At 43.1% G+C, this 14,461-nt stretch overlaps 1 protein-coding gene across 2 annotated transcripts in view; it reads left to right on the top strand.

The window, feature by feature from the left end:
* Nucleotides 1–12,832, top strand: part of ahcyl2b (adenosylhomocysteinase like 2b) — a 93,887-nt gene extending 81,055 nt beyond the window's left edge. The window contains exons 10-17 of one of the 2 annotated variants that reach the window (XM_056275961.1): nucleotides 631–719; nucleotides 1,281–1,351; nucleotides 3,374–3,468; nucleotides 4,258–4,356; nucleotides 7,279–7,347; nucleotides 7,471–7,549; nucleotides 9,091–9,211; nucleotides 9,994–12,832. In XM_056275961.1, coding sequence (XP_056131936.1) covers nucleotides 631–719; nucleotides 1,281–1,351; nucleotides 3,374–3,468; nucleotides 4,258–4,356; nucleotides 7,279–7,347; nucleotides 7,471–7,549; nucleotides 9,091–9,211; nucleotides 9,994–10,000 — 630 coding nt within the window. In that variant the 3' untranslated portion in view covers nucleotides 10,001–12,832. The remainder of the gene's footprint in view (nucleotides 1–630; nucleotides 720–1,280; nucleotides 1,352–3,373; nucleotides 3,469–4,257; nucleotides 4,357–7,278; nucleotides 7,348–7,470; nucleotides 7,550–9,090; nucleotides 9,212–9,993) is intronic. The other variant, XM_056275962.1, reaches the window with a different exon arrangement.
* Nucleotides 12,833–14,461: the final 1,629 nt, after the last annotated feature.

The raw sequence follows: 14,461 nt of genomic DNA, 5'->3' as shown, positions 1-14,461 counted from the left end.
ATATGAAAAAAAGAAACAAAGAAAAAAGATAAAAACAAAATATTGAATTGAAATGAACAATAAACCTATACAACAAACTCAGTAAACAAATTCTCATAAACAGAACAAATTAAATATTACATGTTCAAAAACATGTTTTACACTGAGGATAGTTTTGTGTTTTAAATTTCAAAAATCACATTCTATTCCGGCACACACAATAATCCAAAACGGCGTTTTGTACCCTCAGCACTTATATTTTGACTTCAGTGACTGCTGTCAGAATGGAACCTGTTGCCCAAGTATTGTTAATACCCTGGTATCGTTAATGCCCTAGTATTGTTAATACCATGCTGTACCCACTGACCTACAAATGGGACAGAACCCACAACCCTGGCTGTGTCAGCTCTATGCTCTGCTTATTAACTACAAAGGGTAGCAACCCTTGACCTTTGCACCACTGGTGCCATGCTTGACCCATCAAAATGAAAATGGAACAGGGCAGCGAACCTGGGGAGCATTTGCTCCACGCGCTGACAACTGAGTTTTAAAGTACTAAAAAACATAATATGGTCACATGGCATCACGCCAGATATCCTTAAAGCATACAGTCACTGATATATGCATGTTTTCTTTGTCTCCAATTTTCAGGTGGGTAAGGGTTGCTGTGCTGCCCTCAAGGCAATGGGCTCCATTGTGTACGTCACAGAGATCGATCCAATCTGTGCTCTGCAGGCCTGGTAAGATGTGACCCGTCATATATTGTGACACCTATATTACAATATCAATTCTGTTCATACACCCTAAATTGAGATTGTTCCATTCCATTTGTCAGTCAATGCTCTCATTCAAAGTTGTCTCTATGAATAAGATTCAAAGTGGCAGGGATACTTTTCTATTTTCACTTAATTTGTAGGCCATACTACCATGAATATTTAATTGCCAATTAAGACTGCTTAATCAGGAGTGACAAGAGATCCGCAAACCCTCACCCAATTCACTTAATTATTTGAAACGAATGATTTGTGTTGAGATACAGGTACCATGTGTTGTCCTTTACCCTGTGCCTGAGCTGTGTCTTCTTGGGATATGGAACAGAAACTGCATTTTTTGTTTTCAAAATACTAAGTAGTAGTCCTGTTTTTTATCAAGACAACCTTTCCATCAACCCTTGAAAGTCTGCCACACTCAGACGTTTGGTTGCCTTATTAAAATTCTTCCCGTCTTTCTTTGCTAAGCAGTACACAGAACTTAATACCTGTGGTATTTATTAAGGTTTTTTTCTCCTGTCCCATCTGTAGCATGGACGGCTTCAGGCTGGTGAAACTGAATGAAGTCATCAGACAAGTGGACATTGTCATCACCTGCACAGGTAAAAGACCTCCCTCCACACCATCAATCCCTCTCCTGTTTGCTTAAGTCAAAAATGAAAATGAACAATTCTGTTCCACTGCGTCTCCCTGTCTCACATTCTCACCTTATCAGACTATATCTCACACGGATTCAAATTCCTTTCCACAGTGCCGTTAACTAGCAGCTTCTCTACAAAGTGTTTCAACAAGAAAGAACAAGCACAGGTTAAGATCACGTTAAGAAACCAGAGCCTGTGCGTGTGCATGTGCAGGTGCACGTGCACGTGTTTATGCCCATCCTCTTAACACGCGCTCCTCTTAGGGCGACTAGGCACAGATTTTCCAGTCAGTGTTTTGAGCCTCTAGCAGTCATTAATCCCTTTCTCTAGTTAAGCAGCCAGGGATCTGTCCTGAACATTTAATTGGAACAGAGGCTTGGTTGCCTCCCCTGCTGCATTACCTGATCTCAGCAGCCAGGCCCCAAGCAACCATCAGAGAGCGATGGTAAAGGAACAGCAAAGATAATAAGATCATAACAGTATTTATCAAAAAATTTAACAAGTGAGAGTTCTGGGAAATGAAAGATACAATACAAACTTAAGTCTATGTAGCTACCTTGTGGCAGCTGACTCCGTCTTTCCTTTTATTTACAGAAGATAAACAAGAAAGTATTGCCCTGTTGACTTAATTAACACCCATCGATCATTGACGTCTGCACAGATTGCTTAGCCGGATTTATTCATGTGTTACTGTTCCAATAAACACATGTTTATTTGGAACAGTAACACATGAAGCAATTTAAGATTAGGCAGTAATGACATCAGGGAGGGATTGTAAGGCTCCACTTTTGATTCGTTTTGAAACTGGGCAAACAAGTGTTCACACCCCATATAGAAATACTGAAATAGTCTTTGTTGAATAGCATTTTCCCCCCATCATAAATCTTAACTGGCCTGTGCAAGAGCTAAGTTAATCATTTTTGACCGAAATGTCAAAGGGGATTTAAGTCAAATTGGAGATGCGCAAACACACAGATGGGCAAGCACGCACTGACTCTCACGAACGCCATGTCTGCTTTATCATCCTAATAGACTTGTCAACTTCCAAATTGGTGCAGTGAGATGAGAAGTCACTGAATCAATTAGGACACTCCCAAGTTGTACAGAAACAAACAGCCTCATGGAAGCAGTTTGTGCACGATAGTAATTATTGGTTATAATGTTCACAGAGGTTTCAAAAGTCATATGATGAATGTCATTGAGGCTGCCATCTGCATCCTAGGCTGCCATCTGCATTGACACAAAAGTCAGCAAAGATAGACCAAATGTTCCCGGCTTATTCAGTCTAGAGTACTGCTGCACAATTTGGTGAAAAGGTCATATTGCCATTATTGTGGCCAATATTGCAATTTGCAATTGTGATATAATAAACATATTTATACATATCGCATATTTATAAATATCGCCATATAACAGAGGTCGCTTTTATTTTTATTTTATTTTTTTGCCACCAGTTCATCAGCATTAACCTGGCTCATTGTCATCGGTGTCCATTTTTTCCTTTTTTCTGGTCTGCACACAGCACACCGGATAGTCATGTGACCGTAGACTACACACACTTCACTGGCTAAACAGAGACTAATTGGTCAGGTCTTAATTATGGGCGTAGATATGCAGACTGCACACAAGCAGACGTTCACACACGCACATTTTATTATTTAATTAAATCACAGCCTTTTGCAGTTATACAATTGCACAGGCTGACATCGCGATTGCGATTAGATTAATCGTGCAGCACTAGTCTAGAGTCTACACATGGATTTCTTGGCTGAGATGCTGACCTTGTCATTTATCCAGGAAAAAATAAAGGACTGGTTCTGTGCTTCATGTTTCCAATGGCTCAATTTACTTTTTCATCCTTTCTTCCCATTTGTTTCACTTTCTCTCTCTCTGCAGTTGTATTAATGTATCTCATCTAATGTATCCCCCTCTCCTTTACTGTCACTGACATCTCCTCTCTTCACGTCGGCTCTCTTTCTCTAGGTAATAAGAACGTGGTGGTGAGGGAGTACCTTGACCGTATGAAGAATGGCTGCATTGTGTGCAACATGGGACACTCCAACACCGAGATTGATGTGGTCAGTTATCACGCATCTTAATGACGCAAGCGTTTGTTTTTCTGTGTGTGTTACTGTGAAACAGTCTGACACAATGATTGACAGTCAGTCATCTTGACCGTGGGCGATGATAGTCCGTTGTTGTCACGGCAACTGACAGCATTGCCTGCTTCGGGGGTGCAGTCGTGAAATCCCCTACTGCTAACGTGCTGCGATGGTTGGATGAGGCTTTAAAGTGACCCCAAGCTCAGCGGTCGAAAGGATGGATGAAATATTGGGCTGTTGCTGTGCAGCCCTGCGTTCACCTGATACATCTCTATTATTTACAACCTTAGCTGGTCACGAAGGCTACTAAGTCCCAGTTGACCACTTTGAAGGTTATTATAAACCTGCTTGATTTTTCAAAACAAAATTTGAAGATTGGTTTCCTGTCAAAGTGTCACTCATCAGCCACAGTCAGAATTTACCAGTGTTTTGTGTATGACTGGGGTTGTTGCAAGTTTAGATAAGGGAGTGACAGCTATCAATTTTCTGTTTGTAAATTAGTTTTTGCTTTATTTGCACATGCAAATAGTAAATGGTAAATAGTACTGAAATGGAGGACAAAAGAAAAATCATTATCACAAATATGCAAGTGACAAACAGAAACTTGGTGACTTCAGAACGCAACAAAGACGATGGCTCAAGACCAGCAAAAACCTCAGAAGTAATAAATGACTTAATGGGCCAAGTCCTTAGATTTACTGATGATACTGATGATGATGATGATGAATATTTGGATGAAGATGTTTTTCATGGTGATCCTTTTAGGCCAGTCTGCGGACCCCTGAGCTGACATGGGAGAGAGTGCGCTCTCAGGTGGACCACGTCATCTGGCCGGATGGCAAGAGGATAGTCCTGCTGGCTGAGGTGCTCATACACATGCATTCACACTCGGCGTGGGATGGGAGTATGGGGGGATAGCAGAGGTGTAAAAAGCAGGTCCAGAAAGTAAAAGTCCAAACCATGTATTTGCTCCACTCATGCACTACACCAGCAGATTCTTGTCAACACCACTCCTCAACTAGGTAGGGAAAACTAGCTAATGAAATCAGCTGGTTTAGTAACATGGTTGGAGCAAATACACGGTTTGGACATTTACTTTCTGGACCTGGTTTTTACACCTCTGGGGAATAGCACACACATATTTTAAAAGTGTCTGTCATGCATGGAATCAGCCCACAGCTCTCACGACGGACTAATTCAAGTGTGTGATCAATGCCAAACACATATTTGAAAACTGGAAATTTACGGGAAACAAATCTGATCGTTTCAAGGCCTGGAAAAGTTCGGGAAATATACAAATAATGAGAAAAACTATGAGGGGACAACTGAAAAATGTACCTGTGCCTTATTGTCTCTGTGTCCAAGTGACGTAACGTATGTTTATAATTTCTCACCAACTCGTAGGATTTCTCCTCAAAGAGTTCCGCCATTTTTTTAAATGTCTTCGTCGTGTCTCGCTGGTCTCGCGTCACCTGTTGGCTACACTGCCCCCACGATCTCCAGTGGTACTGCTCTGTTAAATCAGTATTCGTACGCTTTAAGAAAATGTTCACAAATACAGACAAAATGAATGCAGAGTACAGACAGAAGGCTCCATCCGTATCTGTTTACGTATTTAATGTTGAGCATAAATGAGGCCTTAGACTGTAGTAGCCTTATTGAGTCAGATCATCCAGCTACTATCAGAGGGACTCTTACTGAGACCAAAATCTTTAACTGTAGTCATGAAAATATTCTGAAAAAAGTGTAGACTTTATTTATTTATTTATCCCCAATTGTATCCGGCCAATTGCCCCACTCTTCCGAGCCGTCCCGGTCGCTGCTCCACCCCCTCTGCCATATGCCTCCCCTGATACATGTGGAGTCGCCAGCCGCTTCTTTTCACCTGACAGTAAGGAGTTTCGCCAGGGGGACGTAGCGCGTGGGAGGATCACGCTATTCCCCCCAGTTCCCCCTCCCCCCTGAACAGGCGCCCCGACCGACCAGAGGAGGCGCTAGTGCAGCGACCAGGACACATACCCACATCCGGCTTCCCACCCACAGACACTACCAATTCTGTCAGTAGAGATACCCGACCAAGCCGGAGGTAACACGGGGATTCGATCCGTCGAGCCCTGTGATGGTAGGCAACGGAATAGACCACCACGCTACCCGCATGCTCCGAAAGTGTAAACTTCTAAAACAGTAACTTTTTGAAGGGAACCTGTCAGACATGCAGACATAAACACACACACACACACACACACACACACACACACACACACACACACACACACACACACACACACACACACACACACACACACACACACACATTCTCGTTGGCCTCACTACATTAGTCTACATTATGTAAGCATGCATGCATTCCTCAATGTCCTCATGGTGTCCATGGGTGTTTGGGTGTATGTTGCTGTGTTCGACAGAATGAAAGCAGTTTGAGAGAGCCAGACAGGCAGACAGTCTGCCAGCCAAGCCGTCCCTCGATGTCCCTGCTGTTGTTTTCACCCAACTGGTGCAGTTTTGTACAAATCAGTGTGTGACACTGTCCACTTTTCAGTAGCGACTGTACGTCTGTTCCCCTATTCTTTCTCACTGGGTGTTGCTGTCAGTGTAACATCTGGTAAACTTTTGGATGTGTCATACCAGCCGTGTGTGTGTGTGTGCGTGCGTGTGCGTGCGTGTGCTTGTGTGTGTGTGTGTGTGTGAGACAGAAGTTTGGTTTAAAGGGAGTTGTTTTATAGTGTGTAAAGGTTGTGTGTGTGATGTCCTTCAGGTGTGCGTGGAATTGAGAAGTCTAAATAGTATTTGTTCTGCTTTTTTCATGCATCAACTTAGTGTTGAGTGATAACCAATCTCCCTCCTGACTGCAGAGAGTGTCGGTTTCACATACTAATGACTTCATGTTCTCGGGGCTCTCCCAAACCCACTTACTGCAATGCAACATCTCCGCATGTAGCTAAAACACCACCAGTTAAGCATTTGGAAGGAGAGATTCAAGTTGAGCGCAGTCTTTCCAGGTCTTTGGTCATTCACTTCCATTTCATGCATTGCCGGAGCAATAAAACAGTGAAACTACAAAGAGCAAACAGGAAAAACATCCAATGGCCCTCATTTATCTATGTTTCAACACACTGATGAACCATCGCTGCTTCATGAGGCAGCAAACGGTAGACATGGGTGTGTTTGTGTGTGTTTGTGCCCATTGACATGTGACTATTGTCACAAGTACAACCTGTTCTAATCCATAAATGTCACAAATACATCATATGTGATCTTAGCGCCTGGATGCAGGACTCATTTAGTGTTGTTATTATATCAGTAAATAATATAATAATAATAATAATAATATGTGAATAATATAATAATAATAATGGTTATATATGACTGCTGGGATAGGCTCCAGCATCCCCGCGACCCTGAGAACAGGATAAGCAGTTTGGGTAATGGATGGATATATAATTAATCATAATAATGGTTAATGATAATAGTGGGTTTCCTCCGGGTGCTCCGGTTTCCTCCCACAGTCCAAAGACATGTAGGTCAGGTGAATCAGCCATACTGAATTTTCCCTAGTTTTGAATGTGTGTGTGTCGGCCCTGTGATGGACTGGCGGGCTGTCCAGGATATCTCCCCACCTGCTGCCCAATGACTGCTGGGAGAGGCTCCAGCATCACCCCCCCCCCCACCCCAACTTGGATAAGCGGCTTGGAGAATGGAATGGAATGATATAATAATTAATATCTTTTAGTTAAGAAGAATACCTTTTAATTTTCTTTTTCCGTCCAGGGTCGTCTGCTGAATCTCAGCTGCTCCACAGTTCCCACCTTTGTGCTCTCCATCACCGCCACCACTCAGGTAAATTGATGGAAAAATGTCTGTGATTTTATTGAATTTGGTTCAGCAGTTTCAACACTATTAAACAGTAGTGCCAATAAAGTCACACTACAAGGGGGGGTGCAATTTTGTGTGCTTGGGCAGGCACTGGCTCTGATCGAGCTGTACAATGCCCCAGAGGGACGCTACAAGCAGGATGTTTACCTACTGCCCAAGAAAATGGGTAAGACACACACACACACACACACACACACACACAAGGTTAAACCAGTTGGTTTACCGTTCTGTCTACCCCACCTCATATATCCCATTATCTGTGCTCCAGGATGGACCCCTACACTAACGCCTTCTTTTGTTTATCTTGCTCGTTCTATTTGAGCCCTCAACCTTCTCCTCTCACTGCCTGCTCACAGCACTCTGCTCTCTCGTCCTCTGTTTGTCCCTCTCTTTTCTCTCTCTTTCCATCTATTTCTCGCCAACTATCTGTCTCTGTCATCTGTCTAGCTTTCCATCCATCTGCCTGTCTCTGTTTATCTCTCACACGCTGTCTTTCCCTTAGCTGTCAGCTGGCACTGATGTTCACCACCCCCACCCTATCCCTTCCTACATCCCCCCCTTTAGAAGGAGAGTGGCCTAGCTCTGTCCTCAAAACACTTCTCCCCCCTTTCGAAACATAACAAACACAATCCGCCTCTTGGCAACATCATTAGTTAGATGGATGGGAGGATGGCAATACAGTTATGTGTGCTTTGTTTTCATGAAGTTTGATGAATTATTAGCATTAGCAAAGCTGCAGAATGCGTGTGGACATAAGAATAAATGGATAACAATGAACACAATGCAAAACATGTACTTACCCAGCGAGAGTGGGGCAAGATCTGGAGATTTTCAGATTCTGTTTCAGCAGCTCTTTCATGTTAAGCCATGCACTTTCCTTGAGGTGACAAAGCAGAACAGACTAATACTTTGCTTCAGAAGACAAGTAGTCAGATAACGAAGGGATAGATGAGAAGGTATGATTAGGTACAAATTTTTCAGTAGTTAGAGAGGTTGTTGCATAAACCATGGAAAGAGCTTGCAGGCAAATTGCATGCATGACAGAGTGCACATGCATTTGTATTGCAAAAACAACTGCCAGGAGTGTAGTCTTTCTATTGACAATGCACTTGGTCTCATCTGTTCAATGCAGATCTGTCCCCCCAGACAAAACATTACTTACAATAGAGTGAATTGTTTGTGAATGAGTGAGTGAGTGATCTCATGCTTGTGTGTACACAGCCAGCAGCTTGGCCTCAGCTCTGCCTATTGCAGTTGTTGGCTCTGGACCTATGGGGAGAGAGATGTACAGAAACACACAGGGAAAGAGAGAGACAAAGCCAAATGTAGGTCACACTGTCAAAGGCGTATGCTCTCTACTGCAATGCCCAGACATAAAGATAAGTGAATTAGAGAGGGATGGGTGGAAGGCACAGCAGACTGAGAGAAAGGAATTATAGGGGTGTTATAGAAATGGGGACTGAGTAGGGGAATATGGACGGAAGGAGAGGAATGTGGGAATAGGGAGTGCGCTGGTGGTGCAGAAGAGAGAGAGAGACATGGGAAAGGAAGACGGCTAATCTCAGAGCCGCCTCCCCTGTTCTCTGCTTTCTCACAGTTGAATGACTAATCAACTAAAGGCACCTTGTGAATCGTAACATCTTCTCCCTCTCTCTGCCTCCCTGTTACTCCATCCTTTTCTCTCTCTGTCTTGATGGCTCCATCTAGATGAGTATGTGGCCAGCCTACATCTTCCCACATTCGATGCCCATCTCACGGAGCTGTCTGACGAGCAGGCCAAATATCTAGGCTTGAACAAGAATGGGCCCTTCAAACCAAACTACTACAGGTATAAACCTCACCAACACATCTAATGCAACTGGACAGGATTGTAGTTAACCAGGTTGTCCCATAAATGAGAAGATGACAGGGTTTAAGTTCTTGCAGTGGGTCCATCAAGAGGCATGTAGTATGCTTTCATGTAGTGCCCTAGAAAAAGACACTGATCCTATCTGCCTTTGCTCATTTACTATCAGTTAAATGTCATAAAATGAAATTTAAATGAAGTAAAACATTTGTTAATTTGATTGGAGCAATTGCTATGTCCATTTATTTATATGCAGATACCATTATGAGCATCAGAAGACTACTGCCCTATACAATACTAGCAACAAACTATGGTTACCTCCAAGGTCTAATACTAATCCCTTCCAACATCTTGACACAGTGTTAAACGGCCAAGTTGTTGAGGATTAAGTTAGGTTGGTTGAAATACCTAACGCCGTTCTGAGATAAGAACGGAAAATTAGCTGGGTATCTGCCAGTGTTGCAAAGTGACGAGAAAGAATGGTACTTCACCTGCCACATCACAGAAAAATGTACCATAATTTGGCGTGAGGCTTATGTTAATTTCAAGCTCTGTATACTGCAGTGAGTTAATACCATTAGTCAGTAAGTGCAAGATCGATGCCTCAGTTGATTTTAACATTTTTTATCTTCTTGGAAAGTTGCGTGCTGAGCCAGTAAGGGAAAACCGTTTTTAAGCTTTGGTAATTTTGTGCATTGATTTTTTTTTTTTTACATGGGCCGACAATTTAAAGCCTGACTGTGTCTCCTTCTTTGTTATTCCAGGTATTAAACCAACATCGAGGTGGAATAAAAACAAAAATAATAATCGCACAGACCCGGAGAAGGGGAGGAGAAAGAGGGGAAGGGGGGGAAACAGTCACACACCTGCTTTATAAAACAAGATTGGGGGTGGGGTGGGGGTGGGGCGTTTGCTGTGCTACTAGCGGTCATTTTATTTATTCACGCTAGATGATGAAAACATTAACTTAGTTTGTCAAGCTGCTCCTGCCATTCACTGCTAGCTAGCTAGCGCCCTGTCAACCAACGACAGTTTCCCCCCGTCTTCATCGCAGCCGTCTCTCTTTTAGACGCTCATGTGTCAAATTGTACATAAATTCTCCACCCCACCCTGTTACCAGGTTACCTTTTACCTACAAGAGATAGTTATCAATGCTAAAAAGATACAAAAAAAAACTTGATTTTAAAAAAAAAATCTGTGTGAATGAAGATGACCTTGATGATTTTAGTGAAATTGTTTCCCTTAATTGTATTTTTTTTTACTTTCATTTATTTTGTTTTTTCCTTTTCTGTGATACCAAGAGGGGCGTGGCTAGGTGGGATCTCAGGGTCCAATCATATCTGTCTTTTTATTTGATTGTTTCATCGGGATTGACCATGTGTCTGTTTTAAAGTGTTTTACTTGTTTTCTTAAATCAGATTGTAGTTTTGACGGTTCCTTTTTATTGCGACTGGAAGGCGACCGCTAAAGTGGGACGTGGCCTTCATCGTAGACTGGAGAGAGAGAAGCCCCCGGTTTACTCGTCACTTAAAATCCCATGGCTTTTTAAATAATTTCTTGGCTTCGGGCTGCCGACACGAGGCCAGCATTGAAGCAAGGAAACGTGTTTTCAGCCACCTTGTTAGGTTTATTTTTTCTTTCGATTTTTTTCCTTTACCAAGAATTACTATACTGTATTAGAAGCATGGCAGGTTATCAAATCATAACAAGGGGTATATATATTTAGATATTTATATAGAAATTAAGATTTTTCTATCTTTTTTTTTTCCTCCTCCGCTGTCTAATATCATTTACCTTTGGACAAAGAATCAACCTTTATGTTATCATAAAGATGAGCAATTTAAACGTTCTATGATAATGCTAAGTGTAATAAATGTACTGAAACCCTCATTTTGAATACTGTGACAGAGAATATTTACAGAGATACCAAATGTACAGTAATTTTCCTGCCAGTCTGGTACTTAAGTAAAGTATGGTGCTGTTAAAATATGCTATACTTACAAGCCACTATGTTCTGGTACCCACAGCTACGGTCACGGGGTCGACCGAGCCATTTTAGATAGCGAAGAAGGCTTCGTGTCGACGACAAAATCAAAAATGTAGTCCGAGTAATCGGGGACCTTCAGTTCACAGTGTTGCAAATCTCTCACAAATTTGTGTGTTTGTGGTGGAAGGAAATTTTCACCCTTTTTTAAGGATTCCCAAATTTAGTGTGTAGATCATGATGTTGTGTGTTTATTTTTGTTTTGTTTTTCGTTTTTTTTTTTATGTCTAAGAAGGTCAAATTTCTCTGGCATGATAAGCGGCACCATCCTTGGTAGTTCGTACCCAGCTGACCTGACTGGAAATTGGAAATGGGAAATCATTGACAGCCGGTGCACAATGCCGCTGCTGGTCCTTGACCTGAACCAGATGGCTCTCCAAATGCTGCAGGGCTTCTATGCATGTCTGGGAAATGAATTTGACCGTTTCCAGGTCTTTGAACGGTTTAGGAATTGCACAAAAAAATAGGTCTTGAAAAGTATATTTGTTCAATCCAAAGTGTCATGTTTTTCGTTATGAACAACTATCCTAAGTGTGATGTGTCCCACTTGACAGTTTTACTACTCGGCCACTGGCGGGCCTCCGTCACTGAAGACAGAACATCTCTGGATTCGGTTAAAAGAGCTTGAGGTCTGAAAAAAAAAAAGCGTGGAATTCTTAAAATGGGAAAACGTAGGAATACCCCTCCATGACACCCGTGTTAACGCCACGGTGTGACAAGGGCCCCCATACTGTGTCACCCCCCGACATCGATGTCACGTTGTCCGGTGCCACGCTTTGCGCATTTCCGTCCCTCATCTCCACCAATCAAATCGCACGCGCCGGCCGTCTACGTCGCCCACATCAGCACCGCTTCACCGTCTCCTTGTCCTGTTGAGAACCACTTCTTAGTCGTCTTATCTGTTAGCAACCCCTGGGTCGGCCCGAGCCTTTTTGTTACCCACATGGCTGCGGCGCCCTAAGCGGCTGCCTAGTCTGCCCACACCTCGGGTCGGCCCTGTTGGACCCGTTGTCTTAAGTCGTATATTTCCTCCATGCACCCCGAGCGTGGTTTTAGTGAGTTCTAGCGATTATGTGATTACGCGGGTGAAAGGCGAGCCAGTATGACGTGTGTGTGTGCGTGTGTGTGCGCGCGCGCGCCTGTCAGTCTGTCTCGGTGTGTTTGTGTGTAATAGCCTCCTGTTTTTCTAGGACAGGGTTGCTCTGTTAACAACTGCCTCAGGATCCTAGCCTGCGCGATAAGGGGAGAAATTCATTTCTCGGTCCCTTAGGCTGACAAATACATGGGTGGAGTGGGATGACACCAGCATATATATGTATATGAAATATACACACCGAAATGAAGAAATGACCACCTCTACAGAGTAGGAACAAACACGGACTCAACACCTGTATTTATTGTTGTAAATCCTCCTAAAGTACGAACTGGCAACACTCTCAGACATATTTAAATTGTCAAATAAAACTTAAGTTTAAATATTGCAAATGATAAAAGGTAGATGATGAGCAATAATTTAAAAATATCTGTAATCTTAATGAATAAAGATGTAAAAAAAGTGACGTTTTTGTGCTTTTCTGTGTTTTTCTTGTGATGGTATCCCATAACATTGTCAACACAACTCTTCGGCGGAGTTGGGACAATTTTCCTGCAACTTTACAACCTAATTGCTTTTTTTTATAATCCCTTATGAAAGATATGAGCAGTCAGATGGGAACATCTGACAGCATTTGGCACCTTCGATCAGATGGAAGGACTAACTATTTAAATCAGCTGGTGTATTATAGGTTGAGATGACACCTGCACACACACAGCCCTCCCACGGCACATGGTTGGACCGCACTGGTCTATGAAGACTGTTAAGTTTGAGTTCCCCCACAGTCTAAATGGTATATAGGCTAAGCTAGATATAGACTATACGGCTGGCATGGCACCTCGATAAATCGTAGCAGTAGTTTTGGGGTTAAAGGAAATTAGTGAATCCATTTTCCCCCAAATTCTTGCAGTTGGAATGGGAATTCACACCATTTCACTTGCTCCCCACCGGGCCACAGCTTCATTTATAGGACACCCAGTAGGTTCCTCACAGCCTTTCCTGTGGACAGTGATGATTTCTTTTTTAACCTTCATTTACCCAGGGGAGGTTCACAGACCATGTGTCTCGTGGACTATGATGTTTGCGGATTACATTGTGATCTGTAGTGAGAGTAGGGGGCAGGTGGAGGAGAGCCTGGAGAGGTGGAGGTATGCACTGGAGAGAAGAGGAATGAAAGTCAGTAGGAGCAAGATGGAATACCTATGCGTGAATGAGAGGGAGGACAGCGGAATGGTGAGGATGCAAGGAGTAGAGGTGACGAAGGTGTGTGAGTTTAAATACTTGGGGTCAACTGTCCAAAGTAACGGGGAGTGAAGAAGAGAGGTGAAGAAGAGAGTGCAGGCAGGGTGGAGTGGGTGGAGAAGAGTGTCAGGAGTGATTTGCGACAGAAAGGTACCAACAAGAGTTAAAGGGAAGGTTTACAAGATGGTTGTGAGACCAGCTATGTTATATGGTTTGGAGACTGAGGCACTGATGAAAAGACAGGAGGCGGAGCTGGAGGTGGCAGAGATGAAGATGCTAAGATTTTCATTGGGAGTGACGAAGAAGGACAGGATTAGGAACGATTATATTAGAGGGACAGCTCAGGTTGGACGGTTTGGAGACAAAGCAAGAGAGGCAGGATTGAGATGGCTTGGACATGTGTGGAGGAGAGATGCTGGGTATATTGGGAGAAGGATGCTGAATATGGAGCTGCCAGGGAAGAAGAAAAGAGGAAGGCCAAAGAGGAGGTTTATGGATGTGGTTAGAGAGGCCATGCAGGTGGCTAGTGGGACAGAGGACAGGAAGAGATGGAAACATGATCTGCTATGGTGACCCCTAACGGGAGCAGCCAAAAGTAGTAGTAGTAGTAGTAGGTTCACAGACCACGAATGCTTATTTCACAGCAAAGTCCATTTTCATGCTCACACAGTTACACACATTCATACTTAGAAGCTGCCCAGTAAAACCAGTGAGCACCTCCGTTGGAGAAGTTGGGGGGTCACTGGGGGCTATAAGTGTCTTGCTCAAGTGGTGTGGAAGGTTACATTATTGTTCACTGCTTGATGAGGGATATGTCACAGCTACCTACTCATCTATAAAACCTCGCCTTTAC

Source organism: Lampris incognitus, chromosome 3 (assembly GCF_029633865.1).
Source record: "Lampris incognitus isolate fLamInc1 chromosome 3, fLamInc1.hap2, whole genome shotgun sequence".
In the NCBI taxonomy this organism is placed as follows: Eukaryota; Metazoa; Chordata; class Actinopteri; order Lampriformes; family Lampridae; genus Lampris; species Lampris incognitus.
Note: the sequence above shows the minus strand (reverse complement) of the source record. Positions and strands in the feature narration are given on the sequence as shown.